This window comes from Typopeltis vanoorti, chromosome 22 (genome assembly GCF_054136105.1).
Source record: "Typopeltis vanoorti isolate ZY-2024b chromosome 22, IOZ_Tvanoo_1.0, whole genome shotgun sequence".
In the NCBI taxonomy this organism is placed as follows: domain Eukaryota; kingdom Metazoa; phylum Arthropoda; class Arachnida; order Uropygi; family Thelyphonidae; genus Typopeltis; species Typopeltis vanoorti.
This window is the reverse complement of record NC_143570.1, coordinates 13,132,439-13,153,984: the sequence shown is the minus strand read 5'-3', so window position 1 is coordinate 13,153,984 and position 21,546 is coordinate 13,132,439. Positions and strand designations below refer to the sequence as shown.

Sequence of the window (21,546 nt, the reverse complement as noted above, 5' to 3'; positions counted from 1 at the left end):
AACACATTGCAAACGTGCTTTGTGTGGTTTAGAGTTTTTACTAAAACCAAGGATGCTAATGTCATATGAAATCAGTTGTACAATAAACATGAAGAAGAGGTTAGAACAGTGGGGGCCATGAGTGCTTTGCTTAAATTTGATATGAAAAAGTTTGTTCAGTGCAGAGTGTGTGTTTGTGTGCACATGTGGTATGCATTGGTAAATGTGAGTAGCTTATGGGGAAAAGGAGATGGTACCAGAATATGTCAGAAATATATGTTAATCAGGCAGATTAAATGAATGTGATGGGAATTTCAAATGAGGTAGCAAATGAGATGGTAGAGCAGGTAGTGAAGCAAGCTAGGCAGAATATGAGTATGAATGGAGGTATTTGCAGTGATAGCAGTATGAAAGAGGTGTGTGTGTGTGTGTGTGTGTGTGTGTGTGTGTGTGTGTGTGTGTGTGTGTGTGTGTGTGTGTGTGAAAGGTGATATGAAAATAGTAGATTTGAGTCTTCAAGTGCTTTGTAAATACTACACAGGAGTTAGAGACTTGAAAGATACTTGACAAATAGTAGGAGAGTTAAGTAAATAAAGGATGGGACAAGAAAGCACAAATTGAGGAAAAAGAATATGGGGAGTCCATGATTATGAGTGTGCTGGATGAACTTGTCATTAAAGCATATTTTCCTGGAGCAGAGACTCATGATATGATTGAAGCTATATGCAAATAGGTTTAATGAGTGGAAGTAATTGCCATGGTTAGAGTGAATGAACTGGAAGATAAGTTATGAAAAGTTGAGTGAGGCAAAAAAAGAAGAGCAAAAGAGTCAAGATTATGTGTTTCTTGAGAGCTGTGATTAGTCAGTAGAATGATTTGGATGAATGAATAATACTAGATGATTAGTGAGTAGAATGTGTAAGAGAAATGGAGTTGTGTGGTATGTCGATATAGAGATGATTTTGAGAGTCAAAAAGATTTGTACTTGCAGGTTAGATTATATTTGAATGGATTTGGTGCTTGGAGAAATGGTTGTTTTTTTGAAAGTGAGTGGTCGGGGAAACTGGATGTGGCTGCATGCATTAAATTAAGAGGTCATGATTGTGACTGTAATGATATACAGAGTGAGAGAGCAAGAATTGATTATTGTTGGGATGATCTCAGTAATGATCAATCAGTTTGATCAAGAAAAAAAGAGTGAAAACCTGTCAAAATATAATGGGGAATTTGGTTGAGGAACGAACTTGTCATTATTTTAAGAGTTATTAGAATATTCATTACCGTGATGGTTTGCTGTTATGTATGTATATACATATATTAATTCCAGAAGCATCAAGAATAAAAGCAAGGAGTTCTTAGTTCTGATAAATGTGGTCAGATCAGAAATTATTGGCATTGTGAGGCCTTGCTGACAGAGGAGGATATCATATCCTAACAGGAATAGAATATGACACATTCAAGGAGGGCAGTCAAGATAGGAAGGGTATGGAGTTTGCTACTGACTGCAGAGAAATTGAATCCCACCAGAGTAGAAATATCCAATAGTATTGGCAGTATGAGTAAATACAGGTAATGGTTTGAGACCTAATTTTTTGAGATAGATGTTAACAAGACAGAATATATAATTGGATGCTGCCATAGACCAGGATCATCTGAAAAGGACTAAAATTCAAACTTATGGAATCAAGGACTGTCATTATGGGGGATGGATTTCTATTGTGAAATTATGGTCTGGAGGGAGATTGCTGAAGATGATTGCTGATATAATCAGCAATACCCTTTCCCCTTGTGATATTCACTCTTCTGTGGAAATGCACTATCCTTTCTTCAATTGCTCAACTATATTATCCTTCTCTGTCAAGCAAGTTGAACAACTAACCAACCCAAAACTGATCCTTGTTTCTAATGTTTCTGGTATTAGTGTACATGAATTGTAACATCTTCTCTGGTCCACAGGTCTCCCTAGCATATTTTAATAATACTCATTCAGATTTTTTCTAAAAAAAACCACAGTTATCATCCATTGAACTTTTCCATTCTCACACTCACTTCAAGAGTGCCTACACTTATGCTCGGGTGTATCCACCTTCAAAACCTTAGCTTACCCAATTTTGCATTTCTTTTCTCTCACTGAACAACAGTTTCTTCAGATACCTAATCTCAAATTCAGCATGGTCTGTATACACAAGATATTTTGTCCATCATATATATTACATAAACTGAAAAAATGCATGCTATTCCTCACACTGTTACAAAACCAATGCATTGACTCATTTGCATTAATGACCTTTCATCTTAATTTGCAACTATCATAACTTGGCAACAGACTTAGTCTTTCCTCTCACACTCCTCCTTTTTGATTTTTACTGTAATTCTTTAAAATACAACCAGTCCTCAACTTATGATGGGGTTACATTCTGATGTCAGGCACTATATGAACCATAATGATATGTTAACAATTAACATGCTAGAATGTTAAAATATGTAGATCTGTTTTATTCTGGTTTTTTTTTTTTTTAAACTAATTTTTATTTTTTGTTTATAGTGAAATAATGCAACATACAAATTATTATAAACATCATGCATAAAATTATGTATGAATTATTATACAAAGAATCATTGTAATAATAATGAAACATGAGTGTACAGTGTTTCTGTGGCACTTAACAACCACATAATCAGCTGGAAACATGTGGAGGAAGAGTAATTCCTCAAAGTTGTTGCTTTATTATTTGGATGATTCATTGGAGGAGTCAGAAGAGGCTTAGGTCATTAACAACAAATTCTTCAATTTAGGAATTGAAACAAAAAGTTCGGCAGATGGCTCATCTTCAATGGGTAAGATGGCAACAGTAGTGGGCTTCTTTAAAAATATGTTCATGATGTGTAACTTCTACACAGTTTCTCTGTAATATGGAATTGCACCTTGCATCACTCATATTGAGGTCTGTTTCCTCAAATATGCTGCATCTACATTCTTTGTACATTACAAAATAGTATATTTCTATCAAAAGTCTTGAAGGTTTTTTCACCCTAAGTAGCATTAGTAGCTTTAGCAGAAATTCTGTATTTCTTAAATAATATGCCTTGAAGGCAGCATTATAACTTTTTAACACCTTGGTTCATGGATTGCAGATGAGAGGTGGTATTTGGTGAAAGTATTAATGGGATGGCTGTCATAAGTACTAGTGGTCATGAGTTGCATATGTTATAAGTTGAGGACTGATGTACATGCATTCTCTCATTTGCATATTAGTCACCTTTTAGATCATTCATATCTGCAAGACCATTAACCATCACTCGTCCTCTTCAAATCTTAACAGCATCACTGACACCATTAAATATTGCATATGGAAAATGTGATTTTGCCTGGATTTCATTGAGCACACCTTAATCTGAAATGCTGCCATATGGTATTGTCTCCTAACTCACCCTTTCTCAAAAAATAAATAATTATTGTATTAATACCTCCATGCAGTCCCAAGACCATGTCAGAAGCCAGAGGCCACTCTTGTCTTGTCTCAAGCTTTTCACGAACCATGAGGTTCTTTAGTTGTGGACTTCACAACTGCGATCATCTTGAGGATGAGGTGGTTGACCGTCTGCCTCCCGGTGGGTCCTATGCCTGTAGAAGCATGTGTTCATGGGGCCGGTTTGTCTTTTCTGGGGGGACAAAAAACCCAAATTTCTGGGTGAAAAAACTTCCTACCTCCATATGAGACCAGCTAACTCACTTTTAGTCGAAAGAGACACCAGATAAAGGTTCCTCACATCTACATCTTGGATGGGAATTGAACCCAGGTCTTTCCCACCAAAATGCTTCGTCTATACCAACTGAGCCTATGGAGTCTCCAGAGGCTACTCTACACTGTCCACTAAAAACATGACAAATATTTTTATTGCTTGTTGCATCTGTTTCCACTGGCCAGTTTGCCTATATATATTTGAAACAGATTAAATGACTAGAAGCTGACAGAGATAAATAGACACATTCTTTTATTTTAAGTAAACTGCACAACTAGTTGACTAGTTTCTCTCATGTTATGCACTCAATGAAGTCTTCTTAGAAGCCTTCGTTGGGTGCATAACATGAGAGAAATACCAACAAACATGGTAAGAGAAAATCTATACATTAAAACACTAACATATTAACATTTGAAGGTGTTTTGTGTAGCTCTCATTGTTGGGTGTGTGTATGCATTCAAGATCTAATGAATGCCAAAGCTGGATAGCAGTACAATCAATAACAGTCTGAGAGATTATAACTGATGTTAGTGTTGCGATGTACTGGATTGAGGATGATTTCTTTAGATTCTACAATTTTCTCTCCAGTTCATCATAGCATTGAGAGATGTTTTCCAATTTGTTCCACATGACTAGGTGAGCGATAGAGTTTTTGTCGTTAGCATCAGCAGAATTCAGGACATGGTTTAGACAGAGTGCTGGCTCTTGTTCTACCATATCAGATGTCTCTGTTATGTTCTTCTAGGCGTAACTTGATGGATTTTTCATTCTACCAAAATAAGGCATTTCATTTGCACCAAACATGGTAAACATCTGGATATTTTAAATTATGTTTTTGTTTAGACATACTGAGTAAGGAATGGAGCTTGGGTAGAGGAGTAAAAGAAGTCTGAATGTTAGAGCTTTTTTTTTGAGAACTTTAGCTAACTTAGGTGAAATGGAACTGATATGTAGCCTTTTTCATTACTTCTATCTTCAATATGGTGAGGAAGTGGTAAGAAGCCCACTTGTAAGATTGAAAGAAGAAACTGAAGTTTATTGATATCATTTTCTTTGCAGAGGAGGTAGCAAGCATATTTGTTGAGCATAGAGATAATACCAAGTTTTTGAGGTGGATAGTGATGGAATTGTACATGAGATATCTATTGGCATGAGTGGGTTTTCTGTAAATGGAGATCTTCAGTTTTTCAAATACACGAGTGAGTGTGACATCTAGGAACAGGAGAGAGAGAGAGAGAGAGAGCGCTAGAGTCTTTAATCAGTCTCTAATTCTGCAGTAAATTGGATTTTCGGGTGTTGACTTGAGATGGTCTAGGAAATTCTTTAAGGAATCAGGAGCATGACTGCAGGTTAGGAAAGTGTCATCTATATATCTCCTTCCACAACCTAGGTTTCAATGGGAATAAAGAGATAGCTTCCCCCCCCCCCCAAAAGATTCTAAATATTAATATTATTACGTGACACCTCCAGGGAGTCCAAAGACTCATCGAGAGAGGGCAGCTACTCTACAACTCTCTGTCTCCAACAACTACCAACTACAACAAACTGCAACTAAGAAGAAACTTGTAAGAAGAAACTGAAGTTTGTTGATATTGTTTTTTTTTGCAGAGGAGGTAGCAAGCATATTTGTTGAGCATAGAGATAATACCAAGTTTTTGAGGTGGATAGAGATTGGACTGTACCTGAGATATCTATTGGCATGAGTGGGTTTTCTGTAAATGGAGATCTTCAGTTTTTCAGATACACGAGTGAGTGTGACATCTAGGAACAGGAGAGAGAGAGAGAAAGAGAGAGAGAGAGTCTTTAATCAGTCTCTAATTCTGCAGTAAATTGGATTTTTGGGTGTTGACTGTTGAGATGGTCTAGGAAATTCTTTAAGGAATCAGGAGCATGACTGCAGATTAGGAAAGTGTCATCTATATATATCCTTCCACAACCTAGGTTTCAATGGGAATGAAGAGTAGCTTCCCCCCCCCAAAAAAAAGATTCTAAATATTAATATTATTATGTAACGCCTCCAGGGAGTCCAAAGACTCATTGAGAGAGAGGGCAACTACTCTACAACTCTCTGTCTCCAACAACTACCAACTATAACAAACCACAACTACCATCATCATCATCTACACCAACTGCATCTTTTGCCCACCACCACTAGCATTTTCACAGACAATCACAAACATCTCTTGCCCACGGCAGGATTCGAACCTGCATCCTTTTGGCTGGAGAGCAGATATACTAACTACTCGGCCATTCAAGCAATATAAATTCACCAGTATGGGAGATAAAGGATTGCCCATGGCTAAGCCAAAGTTCTGTTTGTAAATAGTGTTTTTAAACTGGAAATAACCAGAATTAATGCAGTGGGTTAATAAATACATTACTGTTCGATAATTTATCCTTGAAGAGCGTTAGAAGCTGCTCTAAAGCCATACTGAAGATAGTAATAATGAAAAAGGCAACACAATCCCTATTATATATCAGTTCTGTTTCACCTAAGTTAGCTAAAGTTCTTAAAAATTTAACATCTGGACTTCTTTTACTCCTCTATCCAAGCTCCGTAACTTACTCAGTACGTCCAAATAAAAACATAACTTAAAATATCCTAGTGTTTACCATGTTTGGTGCAACTGAAAGATGCCTTAATTTGGCAAGATTGAAAAATCCATAGAGTTATGTCTAGAAGAATATTATTATTATTATTATTCCTGATACCTCCAAGGAGTCCGAAGACTCATCGCGGGAGGACATCTTCAACTGTCTCTACACCTTACCTCTACTACGAATCAACGCTATCTACCGCCCACCTCCAACACCACCACAACTAGTAATTTTTGTCTGTAAATTGCATGTGTTCCGAAGGGCTGATTTGTATGTATGCGGGATGAAAAACCCGAGTTTCCGGGAGAAAAAACCCTGCTACCTCCGTATGAGATCGGCTAACTCACCATTGATTGAAATCGACCAGATAAAGATTCCTCCCGTCGCGACGAGAATCGAACTTAGGCCTATTCCAATCGAAGGGCGCAATGTACCGTCGTTCTTCCAATTGCGCTACGGAGGCGCTTCATTATTGGGCACATGCCCAATAATGAAGAGATAATATATACACAATGCCTTCAAATGTTAATTATTATCATTATCATTATTATTTAGGCCTCCAAGGAGTCAAAAGACTCATCGCGGGAGGTCCTTCCTAGGAAACACAAATCTATCAAGACTCATCGTTGGAGGTCCCTCCTAGGAAACGCAAAGTGTCTATCATATCACTTCTTAAACTCATTGACCATTCTCGCTCTCACCACTCTATCAGGCAATGCATTCCACGGTTCAACCACCCTCCATGCAAAGAAACCACTCCTCACCCTCTTGCTCACAGTTTCCTTTCGTAACTTCCAGGGATGGCCCCTTGTCATCACTCCTTCCTGCTGTTTTTATAATAATAATAATTAATAATTAATTAATTAATAATTAATATGTTAGCATTTTTATGTATAGCTCTTCTCTTGCAATGTTTGTTGATATTTCTCTCATGTTATGCATTTGAAGTCTTTTAAGAAGATGAAATTAGTTGCAAGGTTTACTTAAAATAGTTTTCTATTTTTATCTCTCGGCTTCTAGTCATTTAATGTTTCAAAAATATGTCTCTCAGCCAATTCAGTCAGTTATATTATATATGAGACTTGAAAAATCCAGTATGAAAATTCCTCTCATCATAAGAATTGAACCTAGGTCTTTTCCATTGAAGGGGGTATGTGCCTGTTCATTCTTCCAGTTGTATTATGGAAGTATTATTTTCTTCGTTTTCTTCACCACACAGATTTCTTCAGTGTGGTGAAGTGTACTTAAAAGCCCGAGAATTTGTGAGAGATACGGTATTCAAAGCCACAGGGTTAAAACAGCCTTTATGACTGAGTTTTCCAAAGTCAAAATTCTGATGCAAACGTTGTATTGATAGCCTTCTATAGCAGTCAACATAAATAAAAAAAAAAAAAGCATAAGTAAAAATAGTAATATGAGGGCCAGAACACAATAGAACCAGAAGTAGCATACAATGGAGACAAAATAAATAAATAAAATCAAATAAATAAATAAAAAACCAGGAAGCTCTATTAGGATGTCAATCAGTCCTTTGAGTGATTTACATGTAGAAGGCAAGAATAAAATTCTGTCCTATGCTCAAGTATTTCAGATCCATTCTATGGACTGTTTGGAAGAACTAACCTCTTCAACCTTCATGATGTAGCTTCATGATGTTTTTAGCATATTTGAAATTGTGATCATGCAAGAGAATTGCCTTCACTTATAAACAGTGATTCAGCATGTAACTAAATATGTATCTGATTCTAATTTTGTGTAGTAGAACTTTATAAGTGTCTCTGCCAACAATTGTTGTAATCAGAGATAAGCTAAAATTAAGATGAATTAATTTCGACTAAAAGTCTAAAGTGGCAGATTGCTGTCAAATGCATTAAGTACACTTATGTTATGTCACTGGAAATTTGCAAATATTTAAGTATTCCACAAATATTAAGAAAGCTAATCATTTGTATTATATGGTTGTTCATTACATTGTTTAGTATTAACCATTGATTCTTTTTTGAATCTGAGGTACACTTCAATTCCAAATTTCAATAATAAGAGTAGACCTCCTTACAAATTAATCAGGATACAAACTTTGTGTTTTTTCCACTTTGCTCACTGCCATGAAATGTGTGACCTGTATTGGATAAAGATGATATCGTGATGGAAATAGAAATGGAAGGGTATGATGTTTTTCATGAGTATAGAAAGGATTGAGAAGGGAGGGGGTGCTGTTGATGATTACAAATGAATTGTGTGGATGTAAAGTGTAAAGTGGAGATGCAAAATGTAAATGATGACAATGGTTTTAGTCAGTATGGTGAGAAGTGGAGGTTGATAGGAAGCAATATTTAGTTGGATGCTGCTATAACCCAGGAAATGTGGAGGATGGTGATGAAATGTATAAACAACTTGAGTTAATGAACAAAGGAAGAATGATCATTATGGGAAATTTTAATTATGATAATATGGATTGGAATAAAGAGACAGTATTTGGGAATAAGGTAAATGAATTTCTCGAGTTCTTGAGAAACAACTATCTTAGGCAGTAAGTAAGGGAGGGAGGTCATGTTGGAGGAGCCTCTACACACGTAAGGGAGGGAGGGCATGTGAGGATTGAAAGTCTTAGATCTAATCATTTCATCAGGGGATGTGATTATGAGTTTGGTGTCATGTTTCCCCACAGTTGGTGAGTGATCATCTGGATGCTAGCCAGAAATATGAAGACTTCTGCGAGGAAAGGATATATGTGAAACTACAAGGCTGGTGATTTATATAAAGCTTAGGAGACAGCTTGCAGCTATAGTATGGAATAAGGTGTTAAGTGGGAAAGAGATAAAGTAGGTGTCAGATGACTGAATGAAAGGATTAAGTGCGAAATATGGAAGAAGAGGATACTGTGGAGGGAGCAGCACAAGATGAATATTGGCAGCAATCAGTTACATGAGGAGTATAAAGAGCAGACCAGCAAGGCGACTCATTGGTTAGAACAGCAAAATTGCAGTATGAGAAGAAATTAGCAAATTGGGCCAAGAATAAAAAAAACCTACATAGTCTTTCAAATATATGGCAAGTAGAAGGAAGAATGATTATGGTAAGATGATGTTAATGGATAAAGATAGTGGAATAGTAGAGAACATAGTTGAGGTATTCAGTGAACAATTTATAAGGATACTTCATCTTCATGGTGAAATCATGAGAAGCTCAACTGTAGAGGAAATAGGACAGGATAGTTTAATTGTGAGTGAGCAGGAGGTATGTGAGGAAATAATTAAGCTTGATGTCAATAGGATTTGATGACATATCACAATGTGTCTTAAGGGAACGTTCTAGGGAGTTGGCATTAGCATTGGTATGCCTGTTTAATAAGAGTTTTATAACAGCAAAAGTCCCAAGAGAGTGAAAAGAAGGTGAAATTGTTCCATTGCACCAAGTTGGTGATAAGGTGTGGCTACAAAGTATAGGCATCTGTATATCTGGAATTAGCAGATTATTTATTTTATTTATTCTGTATATCTGGAGTAGTGATTAAGGTATTGGAGAGATTAGGGAGAACCAGGATACATAAATGGGTTGATAATAGCAGTATTCTCTGTGATTATCAGTATGTGTTTGTTAACATGACAAATGTATTGAACAAGTGAGATGCACATACAGTAGTATTCTTAGATTTTGCAAAGGCTTTTGATAGATTGCAAACCACAAGCTGTTAAATAAATTGACATGGATGGGATTGGATAACAGACTGGCGAGTTGGATTGGTGACTGGCTCTCAGATAGATATCAAAGTTGTATGTGGGGATGTAGTATCCGGAAAGAGGAGAGTCACTAGCGGTGTGCTGCTGGGTCTGTATTGGTGCCATTGTTGTTCAACTTGTATATTAATGATATTGGGATGAGTTTACTGGTGATATACAACAACTGTTTGTAGATGATGCAAAATTGGGAAGAACAATGTAGCAGAATGTTGTGACCTTACATCAGGACTTAAATAGATTGTATGAATGTGCAGGTAAGTAAAACTGTCAGTTCAGTGTTGCAGTGTATGGTTTTTAAATTTGGTAAGCAATGATGGAATGCAAAGTTTCCACACTTGTTGGGGAAATTTTGAAGCGGTAGAGATGAAAGATTTGGGAGTGGTGGTGGACAAGGACCTGAAATTCAGGGAGCCATATTGTACAAGTTGTGAAGTCATCATTCAGATAATGCTCTGTGCTTGGGCTATTGTTGTTTAATTTGTATATAAATGATATAGGAAATGGCTTAAAGGGAGATTTTCAGTTGTTTGCTGATGATGCAAAGTTGGATAGCGCAATAAAAAATTAAGCTGATGTTGAAAGTTTGCAGGATGATTTAAATAAGCTGGTAGAATGGGAAAAAGGTAATGGATGTCAGTTCAATGTGGAAAAGTGTAAAGTTATGCATTTTGGGATTAAAAGATTACCAGCTGTGTACTACATTGATGGAACAGTACTCCAAGAGATTGATGAGGCTAGGGACTTAGGGGTGTTGGTAGATAGGGAGATGAAGTTCAGGTGACACATTGCTAAGGTGTCCAAGATTGCACATAGGATTACTTGGTTGTTGAGGAACACACTGACATCCAGAGATAAAAAGGTTATTATTCTCCTTTATAAAGCATTGATACTTCCATGTTTGAATTACTGTGCTCAGGTCTGGTCACCTGGATTCCTTGGAGATGAGGAGGCTGTGGAGAGGGTTCAGAGAAGAGTGACTAAGTTGGCGAGTGATGTAAAATATGCTCCCTACATTGATAGATTGAGAGCTGTTGATTGCAGAGGTTGGTTGATAGGCAGAGAAGAGGGGATATGTTAGAAACATTTAAATTGCTGAAAGTTTTTTTAGGATTGATGCAGAGGAAATGTTTCAGCTGTGTGATAGTGATGGAAGAACAAGAGGTCATCCCTGGAAATTAAAGAAGAGTGTGGTTAACCAGGGTGCAAGAACAAGGTTTTTTGCCTGGTGGGTGGTGAATGAGTGGAATTCATTGCCTGGCTTAGTTGTGAGTTCTTCGTCTGTAAATGAATTCAAGAAGAGATATGACAGATATTGTTTTGCTAGTTTGGGTCTCCTGCAATGAGTCTTCTGACTCCATGGAGATACCCATAATAATAATAATGGCAATGATTTGGAGGACCTTGATGTATAGAAATAAAAAATATTATAATTCCATGGCTTTGATCAGGTCCCATATGGTTATTGTGCAGATTTGGTCACTTGACTACCATGGAGGTCAAAAACTCATTGTGATCAGTTTTTGTAGTACATGATTATGCTTCAAACAAAACTAAAAGTAAAATAGCATGCAAAGATATTTATTTTAAAAATTACCACTTAGATTTCTAACTTAATATATTAATGACAATAAAAATATTTAATCAGATGGCTGGGTTTGTTCTTCAACAGACATTTTTTTTTTTTTTTAAATGTGGAGTTAATGATGATATTGACACTGATAATTCTTTCAAATAAACCGTGATGGGAGATTTATTTTCGAGAATTCCTCAGCAGTTTTGTTATGGCAGCAGAACTGTTGAGGAATTCCTGACAGTTTTCCTGCCACAACAAATCATATTTCAAATCTAGTCAGAGAATGAGAAAGAGAATGCATCCATAGAGTAGTGACCTAAGAAAAAATAGCAGTACAGTATATACCTAAAACCTAAGAATGAACACTATTTCTTCAGATTACAACCACAAATTCAGATGAATCAGCATGTGGCAATTTGTATAACTGACTATTTTGAGTAGAAAGGGGATGCTCATTCAAAATTTCGATTCGCGCCCTAAGGGTCATGTGGTAGCACTCAACAAGATAAAAGGCAAAAGGCTGCATTAATTGAATTGTGTTTGAAAGGAAGCTCTTTCATGAAGGACTATAGTTGCAAACTTGGACGTCTTGTGATGTCTCAAAGACATCATCTAGATGATTTCTTGTGGATGAGAATTATTGGAAAGCTTGAAGAAGGCCACAGAATTACTGATATTGCCTGAAAGTTTGTAGCATTGTATCCAGGTACTGGACAGCATTTCAAACTAGAGCATGAATCGACAAACCATGGCAGGTCAGTTTGCAAGTCAGCTCCATTCAACAACAGGTACACAGATATCTTGACAAACTGTTGCAAGACATCCGTGACAAGCAGGCCTACAAGCCTGAAGGCCTGTGCTCTGCATCCCTTTATCAACAGCTCATCTTAGAGCATGTTTTCAGTTGACACCAATGGGCTAATGTACTCTTTACAAATGCAAGTTCTTTGTCTTTCCTCTGATTCTAGATGACACTTGATCTGGCATGAAAGTGATACTGTTTATCATCATGAGAATGTTCTTGAAAAGGATAGATATGGTGGTGCCAGAGTTGTGGAGTGGGGAGGCATTATGCTTAATGGATGCATCTAACTAAAAGTGATAGAAAAAGGAATTATGACTGGTGAACGATATTTCAACAAAGTTCGTCAATGTCATGTTTGATTGTTCTGTGGTGCTGTAGGTGAAAAATTCATTTTTTTGGATGATAGTGCCACATGACATCATACATGAGCTGTGGAGATTTCTTCTGGAGACTGAGGATATTAATTGAATGGAGTGGTCAGCATGCTGACTAGATTTCAACCCCACAGAACATGTTTGGAACACAATAGGGAGATGTATTGCTGTTAAAAATTCTCCTCCGGTAAACAAATAAGACTTATCCTTGCTCTGAAGGAGGGGCGGGCCAGTTTGTCCCAAGAACTCCTGAATCACTTGGTGCTAAGCATGGCACGACGTTATGAGAGCTGCATCAGGGTTGGACATATTCCATACTGAAATGTCGCTCCACATAGCTTTTTGTAAGCACTAATTCCTTAACTACTTCCTTAGGAAAGTTATAAGTTTTTACAAAAAAACATATTGCAATTTCATTTGTATGAAATTTATAACAAATTTTTTGTGTAATATAATTTATTAGTATGCTGGTTATTAGTAATTAATTTATTAGTAAATTTATATCCACATTTGGCTGTAGTTAAGAAAAGTTTTTCATATACAAGTAAAACTGTAGTTTGTCCTTATTTTTTTTGACATCAGTGTACAACCCAGATGTGCAGAAGAATTGCATATCAGAGATTTGGTAACAATGTAAGACTTAAAATGAAATCAAATTTTGATGATGTAGTGACTACATTGTAGTCATAACCACAATAGTAACCTACAATGTAATCATGTTAACGAACTAAACATGGAAGTTGCAAGTGTTTTTAATGATATATTGTATTAAAATAAGTGGGTGGAATATCAAGTACGTGCAGAAAAATAAACAATATTGACCACTGCTTCCTTCTAGCAAGGTCTTTCCCTCGTAGAGAGTGTACCCAACAGTTTGAAAATGACTGGTTTATGACATTTATTATTTTATGTGTACAGTTAACTATCACTGTAGCAAACTTTTAGAGACATAGGAATGGTTGATGTAGTGGATAGCATTATATCACGGAATATTATTATTATCATTAGGCTTCCATGAAGTCATTATTATTATTATTATTATTATTATTTGACACCTCCAGGAGTCCAAAGACTCATCGGGGGGGGCACCTGCTCTACAACTCTGTCTCAATCACTGAATCCACCAACTGACAGCAACTACACCAACGCCATCTACCGCCAACCACTGCCACTAGTATTTCCACAGACAACATGAACATCCATGTCCATGGCGGGATTCGAACCTGCAGCCTTTTGGCTGGAGAGTGGATACGCTACCACTCGGCCAGCCAGACTGGCTATGACTCATTTCAGGAAGATATGATGATACTCTACTGTGATTTGTGTCACTGTAGCGAATCTGGAGGGTGTCTAGAGCAAAAATTATTTTGCAGAAAAAAATTAAAAATTATTGCAGAAAATGGCTAAATTATTTTTATATAGAGTTTGATAAATTATGATGAATATTGTCAAATTATTGATACATGCTCTCCTTATGAATATGAGGACATTATGAGGATCAATCAGTAATGGGATGATAATTTGAAAAAAATCAATTTGAATATTGACTTTATTTATTTAATAAATTAGTCAGTTAATGTAAACTCTTGTTCATTGGTCAGTTTTTATGTTAGTCATATATTTATTTTGAGGTTATATGGAATAAATAGCTGAGATATATCTGGTACTGTCTTCAGACAGTTGAACATTTCTCTGATGCTTTTAAATTCATTGATGGCTATAGGCTCAATTTTCACTTGTAAATTACATGCAAGATCAGATGACTTAAAAGTTTTAAGTCATCTGATCAAGTGATCAGATGACTTAAAAGAACATGTGTACTAGACATGTTATCTCTTTGATGGTTAACATGAATAGAATATATTAGAACTGGAGTTCTGATATATTCTATTCATGTTAACATACTCCAGTATGTTTCATCCAGTGTTACATGGGCATTGTCAGGGAGAGAAGTGATTAGCTAACTACATTCAAAACATGAATCACAAAACGAGTCATGTAGAATGTACTTACTATCTTATGTCTCAGTCACAGCTGAGTTGACAGGAGAATGCACTATTAGAGTTCAAAGGAACAAAACAGATAGCTTCTGTAACTAAAACTTAAATAACCTAATGAATATTAAAAAAAAAAAAAAAGAAATAATGCAAACACTTCCCAGAACTTTGAGATTGGTATGCAATCAGAGCATACACAGTACTACCCATACATGATATCAATATACTAGAGGTTGATCAACCAACCTCTTGTATATGGGTTTAACATAAAGGGGGGGGGGAAATTGTGGTCTCTTTGATTCTAAAATTTTCTAACTCTAATAAAGGTAATGTCTGTTCTGATGAAGGCTATAGAATATAATTGTAAATTTAATGTCTTACTCCAGGATAGATCAACTAGTGTGATCTATCCTGGAGTAAGATAGTGTGATCAGTGGGGACCCAACTCAGATCCAAATAAACAAATTAAATAAATTATTGGGCTGTGTACATTCATGGGATGCCATTACTGTTGAGAAGTTGCAGATTTGTTATGTGCATGCTCCACATATCTGTGATTTACCAAAAGTTCACAAAAATGGTTATCCATTACATCCTGTAGTTGGCAAGTAGGAAAGCCAATGCAATCATCTTGCCAAATATCTTTCTAATCTTCTTCAAAACTTCACTGGCCACTCTTATATTAAAAACAACATTGATTTCAAAAATAAAATTAAGGTCTGCATCTGCTGGATAATAAAATACCAGTTTCCTTTGATGCAGTTTTCCTATTCATTAACATACCACTTCAGGGAACTCTTTGATTTTTACAAGCTGATTTCCCTGAGGACATTGCTATCCTGTTTAAATTCACTATCAATGCTGGTTATTTTACATGGCAGAATAAGCTCTACAAGATGATTGAAGGTACAATGATGAGCATCTCTCACCTGCTTTAGCTGATTATTTTATGGAACACCTAGAAAGTCAAATTTTCAGTACCATTTTCCCTCAATCTCATATCTGGTTTCTTTTCATTATAGTATCCTCACAGTTTAGTACCACTCACAGACAGAATTACTACAATTTCTGGATCCGTGTACTCCCATATCAAGTTCACTATTGAGCAGGAATCCATCAACAGTCTCCCCTTTTTAGATATCTTAATAATCCATACTCCTACAGACAGTATTGAATTTTCCCTTTATCAAAACCTTCCTTTACTGGCAGATGTATCCGTCCATCTTGTATCCATCCATCTTCACACTATCATCAAGCACAGAAGACATAATCTACTTTTCTAATTTTCTTTTGTTAGACTATTAAAATAAAAATTGCATTGGCGACTAATGGTTATAATGAAACTGTCATCCTGAAAATTATCAACAGCTATCATCTCTCAGCCTTGCTACAATCTGATGTGAAAAGAATTTTCAAACCCTACCTTAAAAGCACATTTGAACAAATAGCATCAATTCTTCACAAGCGAAATCTATGTACCACCTTCCAACTAACTTGGAAGCTGTGATCTTTTCTACCATCTAGCAAAGATTACTTACTCTTTTCATGCTAGGTGTATGTCAAGTGTCTTGTTCATATTAAGTTTGTTATTTTGGACAGACCAACCATTCTGCTAATATTAAAATGCAAGAATTAGAATTGCATTAAATATTTTGAATGTGAGAAGTCTGGCCTTGTTTTCCATGTGATGAACACCAAACAGAGTTCTTTGGAACCAAATGAAGATTCTTTGTTCCAGCAGATTTAAATTTGATCATCTTTTCCCCAAAACTTCTGAATGCTATGTTCTCATCTTACTCCCTGTGATTGCATACTATTCGTAAAGTTCTGGGAAGTAATTTCCATTTACTATTATTATTTTTTTTTTTAAAAAGAAAACATTGATTAGGTTATTTAGTTTTTCATTACTGAAGCTATCCATTTTGCTCCTTCGAACTTTAATAGTGCATTCTCCTCTCAACTCAACTGTAATCAAAACATGAACTGATTAGGACATGCTACATGATATGTATACATTATGAAAATTATGGAAACAACTATCATGTTGGAGTAAAACTTTAGTTTAATATAAACCAAAATAAATACTCGACGTTTCGACCTTCATATTAAGGTCATCATCTGGAGTATACACACACACACACACACACACACACACATATATATATATATGTGTGTGTGTGTGTGTGTGTGTGTGTGTGTGTGTGTGTGTGTGTGTGTACTCCAGATGATGACCTTCATATTAAGGTCATCATCTGGAGTATACACACACACACACACACACACACACACACACACATATATATATATATATATATATATATACACACACACACACACAAAGAAACAAGCTGCACTACAATCTACATGGCATGCTAAAGTTACTGACCAACCATTACACTACTGGCCTGACCTCTGGTTGAAAAAAAAAAAAAAACTTACTACATCAAAGCTAGAGTTTGATTGTTATTATCATCATCATCTATTAGGTTACAAAATTAAATTAAGCTGGAGAGCAACATGCTTACAAAAAAAGGAAAAAATTAATAAATAAAAAATAAATAAAAAATAAATAAAAAAATTAAAAAAAAATTACTTATATAAATATACATATAAGTTACAACCAACTGGTATGGATAGTGTGCCCAATAAAAGCTGAAAATTTGCTTAGAGTCCTAAAGTCAAGGTTTGTTGGAAACTAAGTGGGCTGAATGTGTGCCATCCAAATTTTTGGGATTTTTATGCCACCATTATTGTTAAGATGGTTAATCAATAATATCACCAAATATGATATTATCCAAATAGTAGTGAATTGCTAAAGTATATTCTGAGCTAAAAAACATTGAAAGTGTTTTTAATTTAGCATGTAGTAAACATGACTTATCCACAATTTTTATTACTGTAACAATGATTACATAGAAACATAGAATATAGAAGATTTTGAGAGTAATAAATATAATTCATTCTGATGTAGGTAACTTTCGTCTGTCCACTGCAGAACGCCCAGATGAGAAAAACAATTTATCAAGGTACAGGTAATTTTCAGGAAAAAAAAAACTTTGCTATTAATAAATAAACATTATCTAAGTCTGTATTCCCTTAGTATAAATGTTGAGAGAAAAAATAATGGTAACACTGTTGCAAATCAGTAATGTGTGGGGTCATTTTCAGAAATTGAGTAAGAGTGTGGTTAGCAAGGTTTGAGGACTAGACTGTTTTTTCTTGGAGAGTGATCATTGAGTAGAATAACTATAGAATAACATGTATGTCACAGCAAATAACTTTTATATTATGTAAATATTTCGTCTTATATATTCATAAGACATCATCAGTACAACTAACGAACAACAGTAGGAATTGAATTCAAAAAAATAAAAAACAGTAGTGTGGATGCTTAAATTAGAATCTCTCTCTATGCATACGGTTGTGTGTTTATGGATTAAAAACTACTGGGCTGAAATTAAAATTACTTAAATTAAAATATAGCCGATAACTTATTGAATACACCTGAAGATAGCAATTTCCCACACTTTTGGAATAATCTTAATCGAATTCAGTTAATCTTAATCGAAATGACTGTGTCATTTCGATTAAGATTAGGTCAATGAAGTAAGGCTTCAGCACTTTCTTTATATAATCGTTCATGTTTATATGTGGATCTATGTAGTAACTTGGTGTGTTGCCATTTGATCCTGTGGTTAGCATTTTTGATTCCATGTTGTGCTAGGCCAAATTTGCAAGGTTTGATAAGGAGGAAGTGGTCTTGATGTTCAGAGATACATTTATTTATAGATCTTCCTGTTTGTCCATAATAAGACAAGTTACACAAACGTGATACTTGGTATAAGCTAGGTAGTATCAGTAGTGAGAGTTTGTCTTTTGGAGAAGATAGCAAGTTGTGAACTTGGTCGATTGGTTTGTAGGTAGTAACGAGTTTATATTTTCTCATAATTTTTGCCACACATTCAGAGATGCCTTTAATATATGGAATGGGAGTCTTGTGGGCTTCTTCTTGTCTGGGTTGATTTGTAGAAGAGAAGTTAATTATTTTTTGGGCTGTTATTGGATTATATACATTTAGTAAGGCTGTTTCTTTGATAAATTTCATTTCTTGTTTTAGGGAGTCTTCAGAAGAATAAATCTTGTATTTTCTGGATACTAAAGATTTTATGATACCATATTTTTGAGATGGATGGTGAGCTGATGTATTATGGATATAATGACCTGATTCTGAAGAATCCCTAAAACAAGAATTGGAAATCTTTGCCAATTTAATATTGTTTTTTTGTGCCTTTCCTTCTTCTTATGCTTACTGATATGCATGATTCAGCAAAATGCTGGAATGTCTGTATCTTCAGGACAGTCTTTTTTGGGATTAAATCACAAGCTGTTAGTTGCCATATAATACTAAACCTGTTTTTTATTTCATCAACATGTTTCACAGTAATTTTGACATGCTTGAAAGTATTAAGCAGTGTTTGTATTATTATTATTATTATTATTTTTTTTTTTTTCATTTGACAAAATTACTACTGAAATACATGGTAATGTTGTTATGGGATATACACAATTCTGAGTAGTACTGTCAATTTAAAGAGGAAAGACTTCATTCAAAAGTACTCTGGAGCATCATGAGTGTTAAAAAGATGATGAAACAGCAGCATAAATAAATAGCAGTTCAAAATATTGGGTAATTAACTAGCAAGACTGGGATAGAATTTCCATAAGGTTTCAAAACTAAATTTTAACACAAGATATTAACACGAAGTGCTTCTTAGCAATGCTTTATAACAGCCTCCATATTTGCTAGATTTGTTTCCATTCAACTGGTATTAGTTTCCCAGTTTGATTAGTTCAAAGGTAAGTTCAGTGAATCCACCAGATGGTTTTATATGTTCCCATGCAACACAGAGGCATTGCAACAATTGCCTATCACTTTAACACTGCTTGATTCTTGCTGGTTTTTTTTTGTAATGTCTAATGCAATTAAGCAACAATAAAAAAAAAATATTACCTTCTCTGTGGTACTAGTCTATGTTTGCACTTGCTCTAGAACATGAGGTCACTCTCAGATGGAATAGAACTAATGTTCCCCCCCCCCCCAAGATAGTATGCACAGTATGGTGCACTGGTATCTTCATTAACGACGACACATGGATGTCGTATGCTTTTAATTTTCAACTTTTCCAGTAAGAAAAGTTGAAAATTTTTTTTTGCAAACCAAAATATTGGTTTGCAAAAAAAAAAAAAAAAAAAAAAAAAAAAGTGCTGTATAGAACAATTCCAAAGCTTTAAAAAATGTATATGTGTGTGTGTACATACAGTAAGTTCTGGTTAATTGGTATACTGGTTAATCAGAGCACTTATTTTATTGGGAAAGGTCTGAAGAAGAACAAAATGAGAATATAACAAGAATTTGCTTTGTTTATTTAGGACACAATTTCATTTAATTGGGCCAGCCAGTAATCTGGGTGTTAGAAAAATTATGTAATCTTGATTCAGAAATTTAGTGCTGATGACACTCTTAATACTGATGAAACAGGACCTTTTTATTGTGTCATGGATGGTTCCTTGTTTATAAACATGCTACACTGTTTGGCTCAATGAAAGCAGATCATATAACACTGTTATTCTGTTCAAATGTCAGGAACTAGTAAACGAAAGCTGTTAGTTATTGCTTTGTCAATGCTTTAAAGGAATTAGAATTGAGAGTTTACCAGTTCAGTATGATGCGAACAAAAATGTGTGAATGTTTGAATTTTTTAAGAATTAGTTTGTGTTGGGACATGGAATAACAACAGAAGTCAAGAAAAATGTTACTGATTCTTGATGTTGCTAAGGAGGTCAGTACAAAAATCTTTTACATACAGTACAATTTATAGCTAGTAGTTGGTGCAGAATAATCAACAAGACCATTCAAAATTGTTTTACTCAGTATGGTTTTAATTTTAAGCATTCATTCGTGGATATGCTACTTGTGATAATGATGTCCCATTAGATGTGATCCACATCAGAAACTGTGAAGCATTTGCATCCATTGGTCATCATCTTCAATACTATTATGTAAATTTTGAGAAGGAAATTGAAGCAAAACATCAGAGGACATTAAAGGAAAAAGAAAGTGATGAGAATAACATTCCCGAGCTTGAACAAGTGACTACTTGCATGTTAGAAAATATATTACTGGATTACAACTCTGTTTTATGCAGGAAGGCAATTAAAGCGAATTGTTTTTAAGTCTGTAATTTTCTATGCAATAAACAAAAAAAACTTGTCTAAACATGTGTTTTGTGTTATGTACACACACCTTTTAAATTCTCTTGATTTGCAACTTTGTTTAAAGGCCAAGTTATGCTATTCTTAATGGAGCCCAATTAACTGGAATCCACTGTATATATGTGTGTGTGTAGGTCTGTGTGTGTATATGTAAGAAGAAAGTACATTATATCAGTCATGATGAACAGTATGCCTAAATGAAGCCAAAATAAGTGACGATATGGAAGAAGAATAGGAAGCTTTAGTAAAGATAATTCATAAGGCTGCCTTTGAAGTACTTGGAAAGAAAAATAAAGTATTGAAAGTATTAAAATTATGATTTATGATATTAGAATATTAGATTTATGATTATTATAATTATGATATAGAAAATGCTATAAAGGAGAAACAATTAGCATACAGATCATTCCTTCAAAAACAAAGGAAACAGAAACACACACACACACACACACACACACACACA

The 21,546-nt window shown here is 35.1% G+C and overlaps 1 protein-coding gene across 7 annotated transcripts in view; it reads left to right on the top strand.

The window, feature by feature from the left end:
• Window positions 1–21,546, top strand: part of LOC150094164 (tight junction protein ZO-3-like) — a 528,478-nt gene that overhangs the window by 181,059 nt on the left and 325,873 nt on the right. For 5 of the 7 annotated variants that reach the window (XM_090411767.1, XM_090411770.1, XM_090411766.1 and 2 more), the window contains exon 9: window positions 17,782–17,842. In XM_090411767.1, the coding sequence (XP_090267893.1) occupies window positions 17,782–17,842 (61 nt within the window). The remainder of the gene's footprint in view (window positions 1–17,781; window positions 17,843–21,546) is intronic. The other 2 variants (XM_090411771.1, XM_090411769.1) reach the window with 1 other exon arrangement.